Raw genomic sequence first — 23,023 nt, 5'->3', positions numbered from 1 at the left:
TTGTTGCTTGTGCTTTTTGTTGCTCATTGTAATCGTGCTTATTATTATTATCTCCACCAGGCGAGAGCCTGGAGGGGATTATGCGTTTGGTCGCGTGTGTGCGTGTGTGTTTGTGTATCTGTCCGCAGCTAATCTCGCATACTACTGGGCCGATTAGCTTAATACTTGTTGTGCATGCTGACAGCAGGCCAAGGACCTGAATTCTTAAATATTTTGCAAATCGGTCAACAACAAGTATTTTATTTGAATTAATTTCCATCATTGTCCATTGAAATACATTGAGTGCTAACTCCTTGACTCGGGAGCTGGTTCCTTGTGTGTGTTTCTCACTGTGTTTCATGTGTGTTCCTGCTTGTTTTCTGCCCTGCCTGTATTCTGCCTGCCTGTTTGTTCACTGTTTCTGTCCTTGTCATTTGTTTTCTTGTGTCAAGTTTTTTTCTAGTGTTTTAGTTTTTGGTTTTGCCCGTCGTGGCCTCTTTTTGGTTCCCTGTTTTGTTTATTGTTAATAGTAAAGTCTTTGTTTAAACTTTCCTTTTGAGTTCCTGTGTTTTTTCCACTCCGCGTCTGGGTCCTACCATCCCGTACGTGACATTCTGTTTGGAATGAAAGAGACCAGCAATGTAAAATGTCAATTTCAACGTTAAAATGCCAACAAAATAATCCGCAAATAAACGGGGTATGTTAATGTTTGAATCTGTGGCAATTATTTTGTTTGCATTTTCACGTTGAAACTGATCATTTACATCACTGGTCTTTTGGAATTGTTCCTGTCCAGATTGTTCCTGTCCAGATTTGAAACGAAAGTACCAGACTAGTACCAGATGTCAACGTTAGCTCTGTCTAACACATCGTGGCTGATATGAATGAAATTAGCTAACATGTCACCGCCTTTACTGTTACTTCACTGAATCGGCGTTTTAGGGATTTTCAGTGGCACGTGGTAAAAACTTGTAATATTGTACTTGTCTGGTTTTATTGATTGTGTAGCCTATATTGTTATAAGCTAACACGCCTGGTGGAGATTTGCACTCTACTGAGTGCACTCTTCTAGTTTTATTATAGTTTATTAAATAACTCTTCCTTGTTTATCCTGGTTCCTACCTTTTGTTTCTCTGTTCACCTCAGTAGCCTACATTTCGTAACAATTTGGCATGCTCTTTTTTATTTTGGGGCATATGCTGTGTTTTTCATGGATCAAACAAACCTAGGTGATTGTACAGGAAAAAATGTTTTGGCCACAATAGCGGCAGCCTATAACCCAGCAATTATTTTCCTCATAAATATGCATATGAATTTGCCTACCGCTACAGACAATAACACAGAAAAATGATACAGACAAAAGTGTTTCACAACGGAAAGAGCAACAGTAAGAGCAGGGCTGAAATATTAATGAGCCCTGTGCTTGGTGATTCCCCGCCAGTTTTTTCACCGCTGGTTGGAGAGGTGAACTTCAGCCATCATGCGCCTGAGGTGGTCAAATTCAGACGGCTGCGGTACTTGGACTGCATATAGACCACTTCACTGAATGTTTTGGCAATGTTCCAACACTCTTGTCATCACTGTTGCATGCATCACAAATACTATTACACTATTAGTTCAGTAGATAGAGAGACAGAGACAGTAAATCAATGATATAGTTCTATCCACTTCTGTTTTGCTCCAGAAAACAATGTCAGATAGGTCTATCAGCAAACATATGGCTTAGCTTATGCCTAGAAGTCCTCAATAATAATAGTATTTTCCAAGAAATTACGAAAAATCGTTGACAACGTTTTGTTAGGTGCAGCGTCTTTTACTGCTATCACAGAGTGAATGCCTGAGTGAATGCGATGAAAAGAAATTTTTTGGTTACACTGACCTATAAAATGCTATTCCAAAAGCAAAATTAGACATGATTACAACGATCAACAAAAGCACAAGGTCAGGTTACTTTATTTGTACCCGTAGGTAGATTTGGTTTGCAGTAGACGAGTCATCCATCAAGAGACCACAGCCAGCAAATGTAAGGCGCTGAATACGAAAGATTAGAGAAGACATAAGTCATTTGCCCTCTGGTGGCAGCCAAGGGTTATGACACATAGCTAAAATGTAGTTCTTGTCTGAAAATTAAACAGCATATGTAGGCTTGTTTGATTAAAAGAAAAAATAACTTAATATCACAAACATCAACAAATAATAACCTACATTTGGGGCTGATAATTAAATTTTTGTTTGGGGGGGGGGGTATGGGACTTGAACATTCAATGGGGTTGGTCTACAAAAGGTTGAGAACCCCTGGAGAGAAGACTTTATGCAAATGAGATGGACACATCTACTCCACGTACATGAAGTGTGTAGTAAGTGAAGACAGGCTGAAACAGTGAGTGCAATTACTCTTTAAGGTGTGATCACAAATGATTAGAATGTTCTTAACTGAACATTCTAATGCTGATGTAAAAATCACTACTGTTAATTGTAAAAATTAGCATTCGCGAATTAGCATGACTTAGATTGACATACTGAGACCATGCTCTCGTCCTTGCATGACCTCTGCCGATTACGCAACTCTCTTGCAACCTGCCAGCTTGTCATACAACCACTACAGATGATTCAGAATGCCGCTGCCCGACTCATCTACAACCTCCCCAAATTCTCCCACGTCACTCCTCTGCTGCGATCACTTCACTGGCTACCGGTCGCTGCCAGGATCCGATTCAAAGCCCTGACCCTTGCCTACACTGCCGCCAACAGGACAGCCCCCATCTACTTGCAGGACATGACTCAATTCTATGTGCCTGCTCGACCACTCCGCTCTGCGGCAGCAGGGCGTCTTGCAACCCCTCCCACCCGCCCAAAGGGATCACAGAGCTTCTCCACCCTAGCTCCCCAGTGGTGGAACGAACTCCCCGTCCCTCTCCGAACCTCCCCCTCACTATCCATCTTCCGCCGTGGCCTGAAGACTCATCTCTTCAGACTATACCTAGAATAACCACCACCACGCTGTGTATATATATATTTAAAAAAAAAAAAAAAAAAAAAAAAAAAAAAACCCTTTTTCCTGTCACTTGTTACATGTTGCCCCATCCCTGCACTTCTTGGTAAATTGTATTTGTCCTAATACTCTAGCTTATTCTTCTGCCTAGTTTGGCTTTGCAGATGTTAGACCAGGATAGTGTTCTTTGTTCTCGGCTAGAAATAGCTTTACAAAATAAGTAATTGTACCTTACTGAACCCGTGTTCAGCAGTTGTCTACGATCATGAAAATGCACTTTTTGTACGTCGCTTTGGATAAAAGCGTCTGCTAAATGAATGTAATGTAATGTAAAGAATTTTGAGTAAACATTCCAAAAAACCTACTCTTCAAAGAGTCAAAGACTAAATAATAATTAATGGGAGCAAGGTGTTTTTTGTTGTTGTTTTTTTTGGTCAGCTGCATGCTTTCCACTGAGCTGTACTGTGATCTGAGTTATTTGTAAAGCTGTGGCATGGCAGTCCAGGGTCCACATTGAGTAAGCTCTGTGAAACTGAAGTGCATTATTCTTTGGACTCTTTCTCCATAGTTGCATTTTTTTTTTTTTTTTTTTTTTGCAACGTGCAGTCAGTCACTCTGCCTGTCTGTCTGTCTGTCAAAGAAGGACAAACAGACATGGGGAAATGAGAGAAGCTAAAATGATTGTGTGTATGTGTGTGTGTGTGTGGGGGGGGGGGGGGATGCAGATGTGAATTGCTGCAATAGAAGTATTCTACAACATTTTGTTATGTACACAAAACATACAATTAATAATTTGTAGAACGAGAGTTGAATATTAGAACTCGTAAATATGTAGTTTTACACTATGTAGATAAGGGTAGGATCATATCGAGTACTCTTTTCTTTTCAACTCTGCAATTCAGGGTATATTGACCAAGGTGACAGATATGCAGCTGGCCTGATTTCATGTTTTATGGCCTGACTTTAACCTTGGCCCTTTGAGATAAATTAGTAACTGCTGCAGTGAAGGATTATGCGTGATCATTATTATTGCACAAACTACACAGAGTGACTGCTAGTTAAAGCTATCAGTATCTACAATTCATGAAAAACCTATAGAGATGTAAAGTGCAATCTGAACACACATGCACACACACACGCACACACACACACACACTCAAACATATTATACACCAATTTTTAGGTCTAGCACTGTCCTTATAACCTCACTTGTAAGTCACACTAGAATTCAGTCTAACCATTTTTTTGTCGATGGCTAACTGCACAGATGGTAATACTTTTGCGAATCTGGTATTGGGTAGTACTGTCACGCCCCCAAGTAGTTTGCTTTGCTTGGGCCCCTCGGTCATGTATCTTGTCTGTTCGATGCAAGTTCGATGTCTGTTTTGGTTTTAGTTACTGACAATTCACAGAATAGAATGACAGCCTATGTAATGATCCGTACCTTAGTAGAGGAGATTTTTCCAGTTCGTTCAAACTTTCGAGCAAATAAAAAGTAATGCAACTGGGGAAACTACCACACCCCTCTCATCTCCTCTCGACCAATCGTATTAAAGAATCAACCTTACGCACTTACACTTAACATACGTCATAAGAGAAGCTGGTCTTTAATAAATAGTGCGGTAGTGGGCACCGTTCTTCCTCAGTTCAGGAGATCACGCAACTTACGTACTTTCTGTGACTACGCAGACCAAAAGACTTCCGAAGTAAGCATTAAAAACTTTACTATTAACTTTACTATATTATGTAATTACTATAATGTCTACTGATTTTCTAAACCAATTATCGGTTGGCTGGGCCCTTATGTGTTTGAGTAAGCTGTTTGAATTGGCAATTAAATGCATATTTTATTTTTGTAAATTGATTGTGCTCTCGGCTTATTAGTTCGTGGGCTCGAGACGCGGTGTGCCTGATAGTTAGTGGTGTGGTGACAGACAGTAAAGTAATAGATAATGATCGTTCGAGCTCGACTACAATGTGACACCTTAACGGAAGGAATGTTTTTGAATAACTATGGCAAGCCCTTTTAACATTTAATAGCCTGACCGGATTCATATTAAAGATATCTGTAATTAATTTGTGATTGGTCTAAACGCTAATTTAAGATATCTATGATTGCATTTTGATTAGGAAAAAACGTTAATTTAAGATATAGTAATATTGCAGTCACTTTAGCCATTCAGTTATGGTACCTCCAATTAAAGATATCTACAATTCAGTTTTGACTATCCAAAACGTGAATTCCAGTTAGCTTCATTTAAATTATGACTAATCGTAACTCAAATTAGAGATACCTCCATATTACATTACATTACATTACAGGCATTTGGCAGACGCTCTTATCCAGAGCGACGTACAACAAAGTGTATAACCATAACCAGGAACAAGTATGACGAAACCCCTAGAGAGAAGTACCGGTCCAAGTACAGGGAACAACCGCATAGTTCAACTTGGACCCTGGTGGTTAAACTGATTAACACTAACAACGAGAACGGCAACAACGCAATCTATGGAAAAATAAAAATAAATAAAAATACAAGTAGTCGTTAAGACTGGCGCATCAACTAAGTCACCTATTAAACATCTGCCTAGTTACACCCCTAAGTTTAGTCATTTACAGGGGGGGAAGGGAGGGATGGGGAGAGGTGCAGCCTGAAGAGGTGGGTCTTCAGTCGTCGTTTGAAATGGGTCACAGTCTCAGCTGTTCTGACCTCCACAGGGAGGTCATTCCACCATCGTGGGGCCAGAACAGACAGGAGACGTGTTCTGGAAGTGCAGGTGCGAAGAGGGGGAGGTGCTAGGCGTCCTGAGGTAGCAGAACGGAGGGATCTGGTTGGCATGTAGGGTTTGAAAATCTTGTGAAGGTATGCTGGGGCTGATCCCTTGACTGCCTGGTATGCTAGAACCAATGTTTTGAATTTGATGCGAGCTATAACAGGCAGCCAGTGGAGGGTAGTGAGCAGGGGAGTTACGTGGGAGTGTCTGGGGAGGTTGAAGACCAGACGAGCCGCAGCATTCTGGATGAGCTGCAGGGGTCTGGTGGCAGATGCCGGTAGTCCAGCCAGAAGAGAGTTGCAGTAGTCCAGGCGGGATAGAACCATTGCTTGGACCAGGAGCTGGGTTGAGTAGGTGGTGAGAAAGGGGCGGATTCTGCGGATGTTGTATAGGAAAAATCTGCATGCCCGGGTTACTGCTGCAATGTTGTTGGAGAGGGACAGCCTGTTGTCCATCATCACTCCGAGATTCTTGGCGCAGGGTGATGATGTCACTACGGTGTCCCCTAAGGAAATGGAAAAGTCGAGGAGGGGAGAGGATAGAGCAGGAATAAAGATTAGCTCCGTCTTTCCCGGGTTGAGCTTCAGGTGGTGATTGTCCATCCAGCTCTGTATGTCCCTCAGGCAAGCGGAGATGCGGGCGGGGACCTGTGTGTCCGATGGGGAGAAGGAGAGAAAGAGTTGTGTGTCGTCGGCATAGGAATGATAGGACAAGCCATGGGCAGATATTACAGGGCCAAGGGATCTGGTGGGGCCATATTAGTTCTGACTAGTCATTTTTTCAATTAAAGATATTTAATTCCTCGTGATTTAAGGTATCTAAATGATCTTTTTTGATATGTGAAACTAAGACATTTATAATACAATTGTAGATATCTTGAACTGGAGTTATAACTAAAGTGGAGATATCTTGGAATTTGAGTTATTACTAGTCACAAGTCCTATTAAGATATCTACAAAGAAGTTATGGATATCTTGAATGGAGACCGATCTTATTTTGGAGATATCTTCAATTATCATTTTGATTAGTCAGAGAGCCATCGTTGTTGTTGTTCTCAAGGGATTTTTCTTATGGCATTTTAAGGGTATTGAGTTTCGCGGGTACGTTTGTGCCCAATAGCGTCAAGAGCTGTCAAGAGCTTTTGAAGCGTAACCAAAACTACCACACAGCCGTTTTGGGACATATTGAGAGAAAACTAATTGGGCCACCATATTTGTATATCGATAAAAAAGTCACATTCACCGAATTGGAGAGATTAGTGTGCAGGCAGGCTATATAATGTAATGTCCACATGACCTGGACATTAACGCTGTGAAGCTGCTGGGGAAGGTTTACTTAGTCTTTACCTCACTTTTTTGTTTGTTCATTACATGGGTCAGAGGTCAGGTAATTTTGTCCTGTCTCGCTGAGTTTTTATATTATTTGTTTTTGTGGGCGAGCCAGACTGCCCTCTGTGAACTATGTACTTGTGTTTTTCTTCCTCTCAATACTTACAATAATACGCCCCTTGTGACAAAGTTCAGCCCTGAGCAGGAGGCCATACTAGAGAGACAGGAGGAGGAAGGCAAACTGTGAAGAAAGAAGAAGTGATGGTTGAGATTGGGAACTTCAAAGTAGCAACTAGAATGAATACATTTGAGGACAAAAGTTTAAATACACCTAGGCTAAAGACATTCAAACTCAATTTTTCACAACTCCACACATTTCATGTACCATACATTTCATGTGTGGTCAATTAGGGCATCTACTTTATTTCCATAAGAGGTAATTTAAAAATAACAGCTAACAGATTCATTTCAGCTTTTATTTTCTATATCAGATATTATTTTCTATTGGTCAAAAGTTTACATACACTTTGTTAGTATTTGGTGGCATTGTTTTTTAATTGTTTAACTTGAATCAAACGCTTGGGGTAGCCATCCACAAGCTTCTCACAATACCTTGCCGGAATTTTTGCACATTCCTCCTGACAGAACTGGTGTAACTCAGTTTGGTCTGTGGGCCTCTTTGCTTGGACACGCTTTTTCAGTTCAGTCCACAAGTTTTCTATGGGATTCCAGTCAGGGCTTTTTGATAACCACTCCAATACTTTCACTTTGTTGTCTTTACGCTATTTTGTTACAACTTTGGAGGTATGCTTAGGATCATTGTCCTGCTGGAAGACCCAGTTGCGACTAAGGTTAAATTTTCTTTCTTGAGGTGTTGCTCCAGTATTTCTACATAATCCTCCTTCCTCATGATGCCATCTATTTTCTGAAGTGCACCAGTCCCTTTTCCAGCAAAACACCCCTGCAACATGATGCCTCCACCCTGGTGCTTCACAATTGGGATGGTGTTCTTCGGAGGCCAAGGCGATGTAGGATTCTCTTAATGGTGGATATAGATCCTTTGGTACCTGATGCCTCCAACTCCTTCACCAGTTCCTTTGTTTTTGTCTTGGGGTTCAATTGAACTTTTCGAACCAAAGTTCGTTCAGCCCTGGGAGTTCTTTTGTGCCACCTTTCTGTCTGTGTGCTCCCAAGATTTTTTACATTTGCATACAATTTTTTGTACAGATGCTCATGGTACCTTCAGTTGTTTGGAAATTGCTCCTAAGCTGGAACTGGACTTGTGGAGGTCCACAAATTTTTTTTATGAGGTCTTGGCTGAGTTGCTTGGGTTTTCCCATGGTATCAAGGGCACAAATTCAGTAGCTCTGAAGGTAAGCCCTTAAAATCCAGCCTCAGGTACCAATTAACTCCCAATTAACTTCTAATGACAGTTAGCCTATGAGAAGCTTCTAAAAATTCATTACATCAATTTCTAGAATCTTCCAGACTGTTCAAAGAGACAGTCATGTTGGTGTATGTAAGCTTTTGACCCACTGGAATTCTGATATAGTGAATTAAAGCTGAAATAAATGTGTCTCTAATCGATTGTTTTAAAATGACCTCTGATGTGAAGAAAGTAGATTTAGCCCTAATTGACTTGCCAAAAGAAATGCATGGTAACATGAAGTTGTGTTGTGAAAAACTGAGTTTGAATATCTTTAGCCTAAGTGTACGTAAACTTTTGGCCTCAGCTGTACATTCTGATGTGAAGCAGTTCTGGCTCTGTATAATATTGAGGAATCACATCAGAGTCTTTTGTGTAATGTAGGGTGATGTCTAGTGAGTTGTGCCCCTTTGTATGCCTTGTCTGCCCCTGCCTCTCTGAACTCCACAAAATTTGTGTGGACACCTTGTAGTATGTGTGCTTGTGTGCAGTGTGTGCGCAGCATGTGCAGTGTTCAGCATGTGCAGTGTTAGTGTGCGCAGTGTGTTAATGCTTCCCCCTCTACCCTCAGGATGACGTACCAGTTCCCCTCTCTCTCTCCGGAGCAGAAACAGGAGCTGTCCTCCATCGCCCAGCACATCGTTGCTCCAGGGAAGGGCATCCTGGCTGCTGATGAGTCTGTGGGTAAGGAGGCCTTTGGGTCCTCGCAGGGAGAGTTTGTGTGTGTGTGTGTCTGTTTATGTGGATTAAGGAAACTATACAACCAGAAGTTGCCACACAACTTTCCCCATAAAACTCTTCTTTCCTTAATTTTCATTAATTTCTTCCTCCCTCTCCTTCCATCTCTTTCTTCCTCTTTCTCCTCTCTTTTTCCCTCTCTCTCCTTCTCTCTCTTGTCTTCCGCTCCTTCACTCTGCCCCCCCCCCCATTCCCTCTTTCTCTCCCACCAGGTACGATGGGTAAAAGGCTCCAGAAGATAAATGTAGAGAACACTGAGGAGAATCGCCGCTGTTTCAGAGACCTCCTCTTCTCTGTTGATCCCTCCATCTCTGAGAGTATTGGAGGGGTCATCTTCTTCCATGAGACGCTGTACCAGAAATCGGACAAGGGTGTACCATTCCCCCAGCTCATCAAAGACAAGGGCATTGTGGTGGGCATCAAGGTGAGAAAGTGGACACGCCTCTTCCTCACTAGTGCTTCCCTGCCTTGCTATCAGTGCTGACAGTAGTGGTCAGTCAGGCACAGTGGTGCATGATAGGCATTCTGAAACATTTTAGATGCTGGCAAGACTTGAAAACAGTCCTGCACATTCCAGAGAATCGGTAAGGAAATTTGTTACCTACGTGTTTACTTGATGTGAAATGAAAATATGAACAAAGATTTTTATTCTGAATATTGGTGAAAAAGTATGCTTCTTTTAAAACGTTGTCAGTAATGTACAGGAATTTTACTTTCAGTGTAGAAGTGTGGGAGGGCACGGTGGTGCAGTGGGTAGCACTGTCTCCTCGCGGCAAGAAGGTTGTGGGTTTCGAATCTCGGCTTGGGGCCTTTCTGTGTGGAGTTTGAGGGGAAGTGGTAGATAAGGTTGGAATGTTGGAATTAACAGACACAGGCTCATTTCAGAGCTTACAAAGGGATACAGTGTTTTATGTCCTCAGAGAGAGAAATGAAGAAAAAAAGGAGAACAGAGAAAGGAAAATTATTTCTAGTTGTCCTACAGCTGGAAAGGTGAAGTGATGTAGTTATATTAATATTGTAAAGGTGCAGTTATGTTAATGATGTAGTGTGAGGGGTAGAAGTAACAAAAATTATTAAACACAAATGGCAAGAGTGTCAATCAAATTATCTCACCTATTGATGTAGCCTACATCTATGCACTCGACGACCGAAAGCTCTTGCCAGACTATCCAGCCGTGGGCTCTTGTGGTCACCCGTTTATGCGCATGGTATTTAAGTGTCCAGCTCCTATTATGGAAAAGATATTTGGCGTGTGGTTTCAATGTGTCTGCCATTGAGCTCAAAGGCACTTTGCATTTTTACCTTTTTCTTTTTTTTTTTTTTTTTTTTACATTATTATCATATCATTATCAAATTATCACACATTATTATCATTTTTTACAGTATTATCATATTCTTATGAATAAAAAAAAAACCCAGCTAGAACAAGGAATTTTGCTGCATCAACAGGCTACAGACTAATTGTTGTGGTGGTTAGCTTTCTGTTTTTTTAGAAAATTTTTGGCCCTTTCAACCAACAGGGTGTTGAAACAAGGGAAATTCACCCAGTAGCATAGCCAATATTCACATTGTTGGGTCTGCAAATAACTATAGGTTGGCCAGCTCAGAACCAGGGGTGTTTCTAACATTTTAAGAGATGGGAGATTGCGATCACGGACCTGGGACAGTTGCTCCCGAATCCCCCATATTTTTAACAGTGAAAAAATTTGTTGCCAAAAAGATTACAATTGGGTGTGGTGGTTCAGTCAGCCCAGGATACTATTAAATGCAACAGTGAGTGACTGGGAACTAAAATGGCAAGCTAGCTAACATCCACAGCTACAGTTGACACTATTTAGCTACTACTGTTGGCTTGCGCTACATACATGGCGCTAATATTAGCTAACGTGGTACCCTAACAGCTTATACCTAAGAGAATATAGGGCTTCATTCACCAATATCTCCTAAGTTTTTTCTTAAATTTGTTCTTGAGAAAGGCCCTAAGAAAAGTCTACGTCAGATTCATGACGTGTTCTTAAACCGCAGAATTGTTTGCAACCGTGTTCTTATAATGATGAATCCCATTGTCCTCGTAAACTGAAAGCGCGTGCCAGTTGTTCCTAATTAGCATAGGTAAACGCCCCGCCAATCCCCATAAAAGGGCATGAGACTGCAGGGCCGTGTGCACACACAGAAATCACACACACAAATTGAAAAGAAAAGTTGAGAGAAGTGAAGAATGCCCAAACGAAAATCTAAAGACGGTGGAGCACCGGACTCTAAACGTAAGAAAAACTTCAGTAGTTCTGAAGTGGATGTACTGCTGCAGGAAGTGAACAGCAAACGACCTGTCATATTTAGTAGCATCAGTAGTGGATATAAAATAACACACACAAACAAAAAAAAATGCATGGGATGCTATTACTCGTTCAGTGAACGCTGTATCCGGAGAAGGTCGCACAACTGATGAAGTAAATTAAAGAAATGGTTTGATGTCAAATCTGAGGCAAAAAAAAAAAAAATGCTGGTGGGAGTGGGCACAAGGAATTGCGTGTTATGCATTCAAACGACAAAGCGCTTCTCATCACATTAATACCGCTAATTAAATCAACCGGCAGTAAACTGCATTGGAGAAACTAGCTGTTTCAACCCATCGCTGCACAAAACACTGCACAAAAAATTTATTGCCAGTCATTTTGGTGTCACCCCCCTCTGATGGTGTCACCCGGTGCGGTCCGCACCCCCCTAGTGCCGCCTCTGAATAAGTGTTCTCTTCTTCACCATGTCCATGTGTTTAAAAATTGTTACCTAAGCCCTTAGTTTGTATTCAAAATTTAAACATTTGCTTTTGCAGTATGTACCAATAACATTGCATAATTGAAACCCCCAAAAATAAAAGGTCACTACAGTGGTTTGATTTTTATCATTTATTTACAGATGAACTCCCGCTGAGGCAACCACCATTTGAGGCGGAACCTGGCACCTTAATGCTTTGAAAATAATTAAAATAATTATTTAAAAATATTATAAATTATAAAAATATTATTGTAATTTAAATCCTATAATATTATACAACTGTGGAATTGAAGAAATGCAATAACCAATTATTTTGCACAAACATGTCAGCACTCAAATGTGCGTAAGTGTGCTCTTGAGTGTGCGTAGATTCTATTCTTACCTAAGAACAAATCCCAAATAAGAAAACATTGGTGAATGTCAGAATCTTCGTGAAAACTGCATAAGTGGGTTTTAAGAAGAAAATTCTCATTAAGAACGGTTGGTGAATAAGGCCCATAGCTTATAACTCTGTCAATTGCTGTCATATAGGCATATGGGGTGATAAGGGTAGCGCCGATGGCCTGAGCCAAATGAAACGTGAGGTGTCAAAGAACCCAGTGAAGTTTATTTTATACATTAGAAAATGAAAACTGTACCTAACAAAAGAAAATAAAAAAATAGAGAAATGCAGCAATGAGCAACATTTGACGATGCCTTACTTGGCCCAAAATTATTAAAAATAAATAAACAAATACCCACTGTCAACCTGGACTGCAGTGGTAGTTGCCATCTACCCCCGCATACAATAGGTTAGTGTGTTCCCTTTCTCTGTCCGGCAGTGCGTGGAGCTGAGATGCGGAAGTGGGTCGGAGCTTAACAGGCTATATTTGCATACGGTCAAATTAAAAATAGCTGTCATATTTGTATTGCCTATGTATTGCATACTCACTGTCCATTTGACTGCAAAACATTAAACATAAACATTTACACGCTAGACATTTGATGCATATAAACAGTAAAAAATAAGATACAAATGCAACATTATGAACTTGAACTGGCAGGCCTGATCTGATTCAACAAAAGAAACAAAAAAATAAAATAATAATAATGTGACCTAACAAGACAGAGTATATACATTGCCATGTGAAGACATTACACACACAAACACAATTCTTCTCCAAATAAAAAAGTCGTCATTTGGGAAAACTGCATGTGTGCACCGTCTTGAATAAAAGAACGAGAATCACGTAGCATACAAGCTCGACACTGAATCAGCCCGTGACAGGGGCTACTCAAATTTTGTTGGTTGAACAGATACAGATACAGATAATGACGTCTCTGCACACCCATAGATGTAGTAGTGTATTGTAGAAGTAGTGATATAGTGTGTTGATCTTATAAAAGTGTGGTGGGATGTGGTAGGAATAGTGGTAAAAGTAGGGATGATCTGGACCTGTTCTCAGTGGTGTTTGGCTCCCTTTTGTTTGCAGGTGGATAAAGGAACAGCCGTTCTAAATGGGACGGACGGAGAGACCACGACGCAGGGTAATATCGTCCCCTCTGCCGCTCACTTCTGCCTCACACACTTCAAAACACACAGCTCTTGGCCTTTAACCCTAAACCAGCACACACCCCATACACCTATGTGGGGATGTTGTTTTTACAGGAGCAAGTCAGGTGAGACGTTTTGTTTGTTTAAAGCAAACAAGGTCCAAGGTCTACAAAGTTTAATGCAGGAAGGTTGGATCTGGAGTCCACTGCTCTTATCAGCAAGGCACCACACTGGTGTCCTGCATGCTACTGCTAATGCTAATACACACAGTGCTGGTATCACCTAAATCTGATTCATTCCTTTTTTAACCCCTTGTGTTTTATGAGCACATAGCAATGTGCATACACAAGATGGACAATATGGATGATAGACAAAAAACTGAGCAAATGTTGGTTAGCATTTTGCGGCATTTGGTGATTTATATTTATATTTAGCATTCTTCTGGATAATCACATTCAATTCATTTTATTTTCACTGTGGTTGGACTCACAGATCGTGGTGGAGCTGCCAAATACTGACCCATATAAACCACCTCTGCGACAAAGGGTGCACACACTTATTTTCCAAGGCCTAAACTGGCTAGACACCAAGTGAGGAGGGGGAAGGATATGGCGGTGTAGCGGGCAGCGTGTTTACGGTCCTCGTCTTGTGTTTGTGAGGTCTGGATGGACTGTCGGAGCGCTGTGCACAGTACAAGAAGGATGGCTGCGACTTTGCCAAGTGGCGCTGCGTGCTGAAGATCTCTGCCAGCTGCCCCTCAGCCCTCGCCATCGCTGAGAACGCCAATGTGCTCGCTCGCTACGCCAGCATCTGCCAACAGGTGGCCTCTGCTCTCAGTCACTCTTTTCCTCTTCTTCACTCCATATCCATCCATCTCTCTCTCCTCTTCCCTGCAGATCCGTCTGTCTGCTCATGCTCTCGTTCCTCTCACTGTATTTTCTCTATCCTTCCCTCTGTCTCTGGATCTCCCACTCTCTCCCCAACTTCTCTCTCTCCCTTTCTCTCCAGCCCTGATGGATTGATGTTTGAAAGTGTGCTGTAAATATGTGCCGGACATGTTCAGTGCTGATGTTGAGCTGTAATCAATTTTCCCATAAATCTCTGGGGTCCCATCCTCCACCCTTTTCCCCTCTTTCCTCCATCCTTTTTCTCCCCAATCCCCCCCCCCCTCCACCCTTTTTCCCTCTTTCCTCCATCCTTTTTCTCCCCAATCCCCCCCCCACTGTGCAGAACGGTCTAGTTCCCATTGTGGAGCCTGAGATCCTGCCAGATGGAGACCATGATCTGCAGCGCTGCCAGTACATCACAGAGAAGGTGTGTTTGGGCCCCACATGGTCCGACGTACAGTTCAGACCAAAGATTTGCGATGCAAAAAAGCCATTTTGGAATGTTGCAAAGAGAAATTGCAGCAGTATGAACTACCCGATCTCAGAATATCTGTTGTGCGCGCTTGCTGTTGCAGGCGATTGATCTTGTCTAATCACAGGTGGCAAGTTTGAGAACGCAACATATGTTAGTGCTATAGTTAATTTTTTTTAGCCAATCAGTGTGCAAGGAAGTAACTATAAACAAGTTGAGATCATTGCTATGTAACTGTGAACAATATCTCATCTTGTCGCTTTGATGTGAACGAGTCAGTATTACAATTGTGTTCTGCAACCATGCCTTCTCCCACAATTTGCCAGTTGCAACTTGTCTTTAACCTGAATTGGCTTTTAGACATAATGCTTTCTGCAAAGGTCATGGCACCTGTGTACATCTTGAACTGCCCACATCACCCTCTCCCCAGGTCCTGGCAGCTGTATACAAGGCCCTGTCTGATCATCACATATACTTGGAGGGCACCCTGTTGAAGCCCAACATGGTCACTGCTGGGCACTCCTGCCTCAGGAAGTACACCCCCCAGGAGGTTGCCATGGCAACGGTAACCGCCCTCAGGCGCACCGTGCCCACCTCTGTCCCAGGTGAGAGAATTGGGGTGGAGGGGGGGGGGGGTTGGGGTGGGAGTGGGAGAGTCACCAAACATAGCTAAATCATTCGAGTGAACTTCCTATTCAATTGACGGGATGTTTGATACACAAGGGAATTTAGCTGCTGAACAGGTCCAGAGAGATGAAGAGAGGGTGGGTGTGGCTATTTAGCTTACCTGGGGGTAGTGGTGGGGGGTGGGGTTTGTTTAGCCATTGCTGTGGTAACTCTGCCCCCCATCCAGGGATCTGCTTCCTGTCTGGAGGGCAGAGTGAGGAGGAGGCCTCCCTGAACCTGAACGCCATAAACCAAACCCCGCTCCACCGCCCCTGGAAGCTCAGCTTCTCATACGGACGTGCCCTGCAGGCTTCTGCCCTCGCTGCCTGGCAGGGCAAGGCAGCAAACAAGCAGGCTGGACAAGAGGCCTTCTTCACTCGTGCCAAGGTGAGGGTTCCCCACCACCAGGGTGGCACCCTCGAGCTGCGCTTCGTAACTCCACGGTGGAGACGTTGCAGGTTCAGATCTTGGGGTGGTGCACTTTTCTACTTGGCTTTAGTTATAGTACATGGGCCATCAGTGAATGAGAGGATGGTTGCAGAAACTATAACCATTTGTTAATTACTTCAATTAATTAATTAATTGACTTTTTTTAACCGATTACTCAGTGAATGTCTGGTTCCAAAAGTAGAAATACCATTCATATTTGCCATAGGGAATATTATTTGTAAGACATTATGTATTAACTGTAAAAAGTAGACTTACCATGAGCTACAAGATTGTGAAACAATGTTATATGCTTCTTTAGGAGCCATAAATCTGACCGAAGAAATCATGTTTTAAACGCTACCCTCAATCCTCAAGCGAGTTATACCAATCCGAGACCTCGCCGTTACCACAGAGATGTGAACCGCATTGAAGTTCACGGGTGACAGCTAGAATGTAGTTCAGTGCTAGAAACGTACAAAGTAGTCACTGTCTGTCAGCAACCTGCTCCACCATGGCTTCTCTTGCAGATATGATGTGTTTCATTAGGAATGAGGAAAAGTGTGTGCGAGTAGGGGTGAAAACCACCACAAATCTGGCCATGTAGTGGAGTGCAGTGTGTCTGAGGCCCTGTTCAGACCTGGCATTAAAATGTGTCTTCGGTGATCCGATCACAAGTGGACAGCTCTAACTACAGGTGTGAATGCACCCAAAACGCATTGAGGACGCATTGAGATCCGATCACTCAGACCACATTCGGAGGTGGTCTGGGTCGCATATGGCCAAATCCTTTTAGCAGTGTGTACACGAATGCGTCCTGGGCCACATTGAAGGACCGCATAGTCAACTGACGTCCTCTGCGTAAGCAGAAGTACATACTAATTCGCGCGCCAACGGTATTATATTAAAGTGCAAAACAACAATTGAAAATTTCGAAAAGCGCATAGTGTGTCTTGGGTGATTTGGTTTGCCTGGAACACGCCAAGGAATAGACCTGGTCTGTTTTAGTTTTGATTTTGCCCGCGCGCCAAGGTCTTTGCAAACTACTTCTTCTTTTAATTTCCAGCAGACTAGGCACAGGTAGTGCATTGCTGCCTCCCGTCGGGTAAAAACAACAACGCATTTGGTCTTTGCAAACGGAAATGATGTACGTGTTTATTTGCATATTGAGCGGGGAAGTGAGATCCGATCACAAGTGGTCACTCGAGACGCATGTGGAGATGCATTCGGATGCCAGGTGTGAACTGTTAAAATATAGTTTAGCATGAATTCATTAAGTAGGCCTGGAATTTGGCTATTTTGTTTGAAGCCAAGTCTTAGGGAATAAATCCAAGCAGCCATATTAATTCTTAGTGTAATGCCATGCATCCTTCTGAATCAGTCTGCATGTCATGCCTATTTGAACAGTTTTATTTTACTTTTATTATTTATCAAATCCAATACGTCTCCCATCCCAGTAGTCATGTTCACACAAATAAAATCACTTTAGCTATGTTTGTCCTGGGGTCATTCCATATCATTTCACACATAAAAGTGTATTTTGACACCCACTATCTCAGTTTACTTTTAAATGTTTCATGTAGGGCTGTCAAATGAAAGCATTCATTTCAATTCATTAATTAATTATAAAACAACGCATTAACAAATAACACAAATTAATGCATATAATATTATTTAATGTTTATGTTAATTAATTGATGTACCGATGTTACTGTAAGTTGCTGCGTGTTGAATAACACTACCTATATTGCCAAATAACCCAACCGTCGCATTTTGCCACACTGTCAGCCATTATGGGGTTAAGACGCTCTGACAAACCGGCTTTTCAGCTGGAGCGGTCGGTGTGGCTCTGAGCCTCTGAGAGCAGTGCTAATTTCTAAATGACAAGAGAGCACTCAGGGTGCCGCAGACACCACCAGAGTGAATTTACGAACGCACCCTCACTGTGTGTCGCACAATTCTAACCGGTGGTGCATTAGTTGCGCATGTAAATAGTATGTTAAATAGTTAAACAAGCACGAAACCGTGCAGACCCACGGCGCACCTGTACAAAGAGTCATGAGTAAAACTTGGATAATTATATGTGGTATGCCAGCTGCTCAGCAGCAGACAGGAGAGGCCTTCTGAGGGTCATCAATACCGCCCAGAAGATCATGGGCTGCTCACTGACCTCTTTGGAGGACTTATTCAGCTCTCGCTGCCTCAGTAGAGCAGCCAACATACTGAAAGACCCATCCCACCCTGGACACTACCAAACACCGACCCTGACTATTCGGGACCTGTGTGAATATCAGCACTAAAATACTTGCAGTTAAATTTATAGAAGACTGCACAGATGTTTACATTTCAATTGCACCTTTGTATGTATATATTCCTAACTGCACTACTTGTACATAGGGCCACTGCAGTGCAGCAAATGTGCAATATCCTGAAGTGCAATATCTCAGCTGCTAATCTTACCGTATTGTATTGTTTTATATCTTATTGTTTTATAGGTTACTGCAAATATATACATTTTATATTTTATTTATATATTTAGCACTCTAAATTAGTTTAGCTTGAACTCTGTTCTATTTTTAATGCGGGATTGCTAATCAATTTCGTTGTGCATTACATTACATTACATTTATTTGGCAGACGCTTTTATCCAAAGCGACGTACAAAAAGTGCATTTCATGGTCATAGACAACTGCTAAACACAGGTTCAGTAAGGTACAATACTTATTTTGTACAGCTATTTCTAGCCAAGAGCACAGTTTAGTTCACACAGTGAACGCTATTCAGACCTAACCTCTGCAAAGCCAACTAGGCAGAAGAATAAGCTACAGTATTAGGACAAATACAAATTACCAAAAAGTGCTGGGATGGGGCAACATGTAACAAGTGTCATGAAAAAGGGGGGGGGGAGATTTAGAGTGAAATATACAGCGTGGTGGTGGTTAGTCTAGGTGTAGTCTGAAGAGATGAGTCTTCAGGCCACGGCGGAAGATGGGTAGTGAGGGGGAGGTTCGGAGAGGGACGGGGAGTTCGTTCCACCACTGGGGAGCTACGGTGGAGAAGCTCTGTGATCCTTTTGGGCGGGTGGGAGGGGTTACAAGGCGCCCTGCTGCCGCAGAGCGGAGTGATCGAGCAGGCACATAGAATCGAGTCATGTCCTGCAAGTAGATGGGGGCTGTCCTGTTGGCAGCAGTGTAGGCAAGGGTCAGGGCTTTGAACCGGATCCTGACAGCGACCGGTAGCCAGTGGAGTGATCGCAGCAGAGGAGTGACGTGGGAGAATTTGGGAAGGTTGTAGATGAGTCGGGCAGCGGCATTCTGAATCATCTGTAGTGGCTGTATGGCACAAGCTGGCAGGCTTGCAAGGAGAGAGTTGCAGTAATCAAGGCGAGAGGTCACCGTAGCCTGGCAGGCAGGCTGACATCTTTGCAATGTGCACTGTGCAATGACAATAAAGGAATCTATCTATCTATCTATCTGTCTGTCTGTCTGTCTGTGGCATGTCCTCAGCTCTGTAACGGTATTTGTTGTCCTCCGTGTGTCCATACATCTGTATCGGTGGTACGCGCTAAGTAGGTTAACTAAAGTAGGCGAAACGCTAACATGTTAGGGTTAGCTAAAGTAACGTTAGGCGATAAAGCTGTGCTTAAAAATCTTGTGCCGTTCAAAGTGGTGATTTTGGGAGATGCACCTGCGCATGCGTCCTACTAAACGAAGCACCACCTCCGCATGCGTCCCACCAAACGTCCCTCGCAGGTCGTCCGTGAGTGAGTGAGTGAGTGAGTTGAGTGAGTGACCACAATTTGCCGTGCATAGCAAAAGACTGTTATGGCCACATTGGTGCTTAAGTGATAAGCTTATGTTAAGTAATTTTTAAAAAATGATAAAAAGACATGTATTTGGAAAAATGATTGGAAATAAAACAATTTCTTGATTTCCAATGCCCCCTTTTGATATTTCTATTCAATGATTTACTCATGTGCCGCAATGTCTTTGAGTTGAAATATCTTCATTTGGGGGCTTTTTAAAGCAAATCTTGATATATGCGATTAATTGCAATTAATTAATCAGCATATCATGTAATTAATTCGATAAAAATTTTTTATCAATTGACAGCACTAGTTTCATGTAGAAAAGATAAGATGAGCATTCATGTAACATTTTTTTGCAGAAATATAATTTGATCTGTTAGAAATCAAGCTAACGATAACCATCACTGCGAGGCTACGAAGCTAAAGTGTAGCTTTACAGTTTAAATGAAACTGTAATGTGTAGCCTTGCTAGCAAACAAGATAAAAAATAACCGAATGTCAGAAACTACAATATAGAAAGATATAATATAAAACACTATAATGTTAAGTACAAGAAATCCCAAAACACTACAGCATATGCAAGGTAAATGGTAAATGGACTGCATTTATATAGCGCTTTTATCCAAAGCGCTTTACAATTGATGCCTCTCATTCGCCAGAGCAGTTAGGGGTTAGGTGTCTTGCTCAAGGACACTTCGACACTCCCAGGGCGGGGTTTGAACCGGCAACCCTCCGACTGCCACACAATCGGTCTTACCTCCTGAGCTATGTCGCCCCCATGAATTACATTTGCATGAAAGAGAAAATGTAATTAGCCTAAAATGTGGTCGAAACTGGTTGGAAGTGAGGAGAAAGGGATTTGATTACATCATTCACAATACTTTATGGGATGTGTAATTCATTCCCTCTTTAAAAATATTAGATACACGGTATTATACCTTTGCCTTTTTTCCATTTTCCAAAGATTTTTTTGAAATTTTTTTATAATGTCATGATTCATCTCGTAGCCGAATGATTCAGTTCAATGCTTAAATCTCTTTTATCTAGGGATTTTCTGAAATGTCAATTAAGAAAATGAATGGGAAATTTACTTTTGGAACCAAGGCTGCTGAAAAAGTGGGCAGTAATTTTTTATCTCTATTAACCTTAATCATGCTTAATCATGTCGGTCAGCTGAAAGCTTGGTTCTCATTTGTACAGACAGTCTGTGGAAGGAAAGTGGATGTGAACACAGTTGTGTTACAGTGATCCCCTACTCCCTCTGTTCCCCCTCAGATCAACGGTCTGGCTTCCAAAGGAGAGTACAAGCCCTCAGGCCAGGCTGACCAGGCTGCCACCCAGTCACTCTACACTGCCAGCTATGTCTACTAGACTCTAGACACACACACACACACACACACAAAAACAAACACCACAGCTTCACCTTGCAGAACTGAGCCACACACAGACATGAAACAGGAAGTCCTCCCACAACCTGGACATACCTGCGTGCCACGGGAACAGACATGCAGGTTTCCTGTTTACAGGAATGATTTTGGTCCCTCTCTCTGGAATAAATGTGAAATACTGCCATAATATGCTGACTATTTCAATCTGCTCTTAGCTACAATTCACACTGAATTCATTTCCACATACAATGAACACCTCTTAAGTATCAGACACCTACTAACACTAAAGTTGGGAATACACTAAGTGGGGATGTCCTGATTGGATCCATGAATCGGTATCTTCTCCTGATACCACCGTATTTTGTGGATCGGGTACCGGCTAGGACGCACCTGATCTGAATCCAATCCTGTCTGACACTACAATACTGAATATGCATATTTATTTTTGCCTGGAGCAAAGCTTTGCCTCTATACTTTCTGACTCTGTTTATGCCAATTTCCTGAATGCGCTGTTTCTCCCATGAATAAGCATCATCCATTTGCCACCATGAATGAGGCTGTTGTTCATGAAACAAGCTGGTATCTGGTTCGTTGTCTGCTGTGAGGAATGTATACGAAGTCCAAAAGCAGCCCTACAGCCACTTGCAACATTTGCAATGCCAGTGTTTCAGAGGGCGGCATTAGTACAGTTTCTTGCAACAAATTTGATAAAGCATCTGAAGAAACACTACTGATAGGAGTATGGCAAATGTTCACACTTGTTATTTTTTTAAATTCTACATTGGAATCTTCAAGCTTGATGATGTTTATACACCACTTCAAAGTGGGGCCGGGTGCTATCGCAGGTATGCCATTCCGCCAAGTTACGCCTTGGCGGGGCAGGATGACCCACACCTATACATTACAGAGAGTTCTGCACTTTTCAGGGTTCCTACAGAAATAACAAGAATGACCACAGACTCGCAGCCCATAAAAACATTCATTTTGTTCACCTTCTGAACTCATGTCAACAGACAGAATTCACACACAACTTCACATGCCCACTCGCAAAAGCCTCAGATTTTGCTTTTTTCCCCTTCTTTTTCCTAGGGATTAGATCATCATAAATGCTCCAGGCCCACAAACAGTACGTCTTCCCTTTGGACATTTAGCTTCATCAGCCAATAAAAACCTTGGATATACACACAAGATGGACATATATAGAAGTGCACAGGTTTTTAAAACAAAAATTTTGCGGCCCATGGGGCTACTTCAGTAGTATCTCACTGGGTAACATGTCTGCCTATGGGACCTTTGGAGGAGTAGCAGGCACAGATCCCCCTTGAAAATTTTGCTTGCTAGCTAATAATTGCCAAAAGAATTTAAACCATTGCTTTTGCAACTGTATCTACTTTGCCGCTAACTCATGTATATTTCTGAAATCCAAATAAAACACACCCACACTTTAGAGTTTGGCTTTCGCCATTTTTTTATGCATTTTCTCATTGCTAATGAGTAGACAGAGCGAGTGTATAACATTAGTACTGACTCTATTTAGAACTGGGATGTAAACACGGAATTGTGCATGAAATAAGTAAAATTAGCACCCCATGTGTGCATTATTGGTAGCTAATACACTAGTAAAGTGAATTACCATTTCACAAAGTTATCTGTTTCCTGTTTAAATATTATCTTCTTTATTTTCTCAAATACAACATGTGTATGTTCATGGCTATGGATAGCTGGTACTTCATGCGAATTGTAGCTACCTGTGTTCCTGCTGACCTGTGTTCTGTAGATGTTCCAACATCCTTGTGATATGCAGGACTACTAATGACACACTCTGGCAC

General features: G+C 42.1%; 1 protein-coding gene across 1 annotated transcript; it reads left to right on the top strand.

The window, feature by feature from the left end:
• Positions 1 to 4,523: 4,523 nt before the first annotated feature.
• Positions 4,524 to 21,218, top strand: aldob (aldolase b, fructose-bisphosphate). Its single transcript, XM_064344032.1, has 9 exons — positions 4,524 to 4,677; positions 9,072 to 9,184; positions 9,451 to 9,662; positions 13,486 to 13,540; positions 14,207 to 14,367; positions 14,778 to 14,861; positions 15,337 to 15,511; positions 15,760 to 15,959; positions 21,082 to 21,218. Exons 2-9 carry the CDS (start codon positions 9,073 to 9,075, stop codon positions 21,175 to 21,177), a joined length of 1,095 nt encoding a protein of 364 aa, XP_064200102.1. The 5' UTR covers positions 4,524 to 4,677; position 9,072; the 3' UTR covers positions 21,178 to 21,218.
• Positions 21,219 to 23,023: the final 1,805 nt, after the last annotated feature.

Source organism: Anguilla rostrata, chromosome 7 (assembly GCF_018555375.3).
Source record: "Anguilla rostrata isolate EN2019 chromosome 7, ASM1855537v3, whole genome shotgun sequence".
Lineage (NCBI taxonomy): Eukaryota > Metazoa > Chordata > Actinopteri > Anguilliformes > Anguillidae > Anguilla > Anguilla rostrata.
Note: the sequence above shows the minus strand (reverse complement) of the source record. Positions and strands in the feature narration are given on the sequence as shown.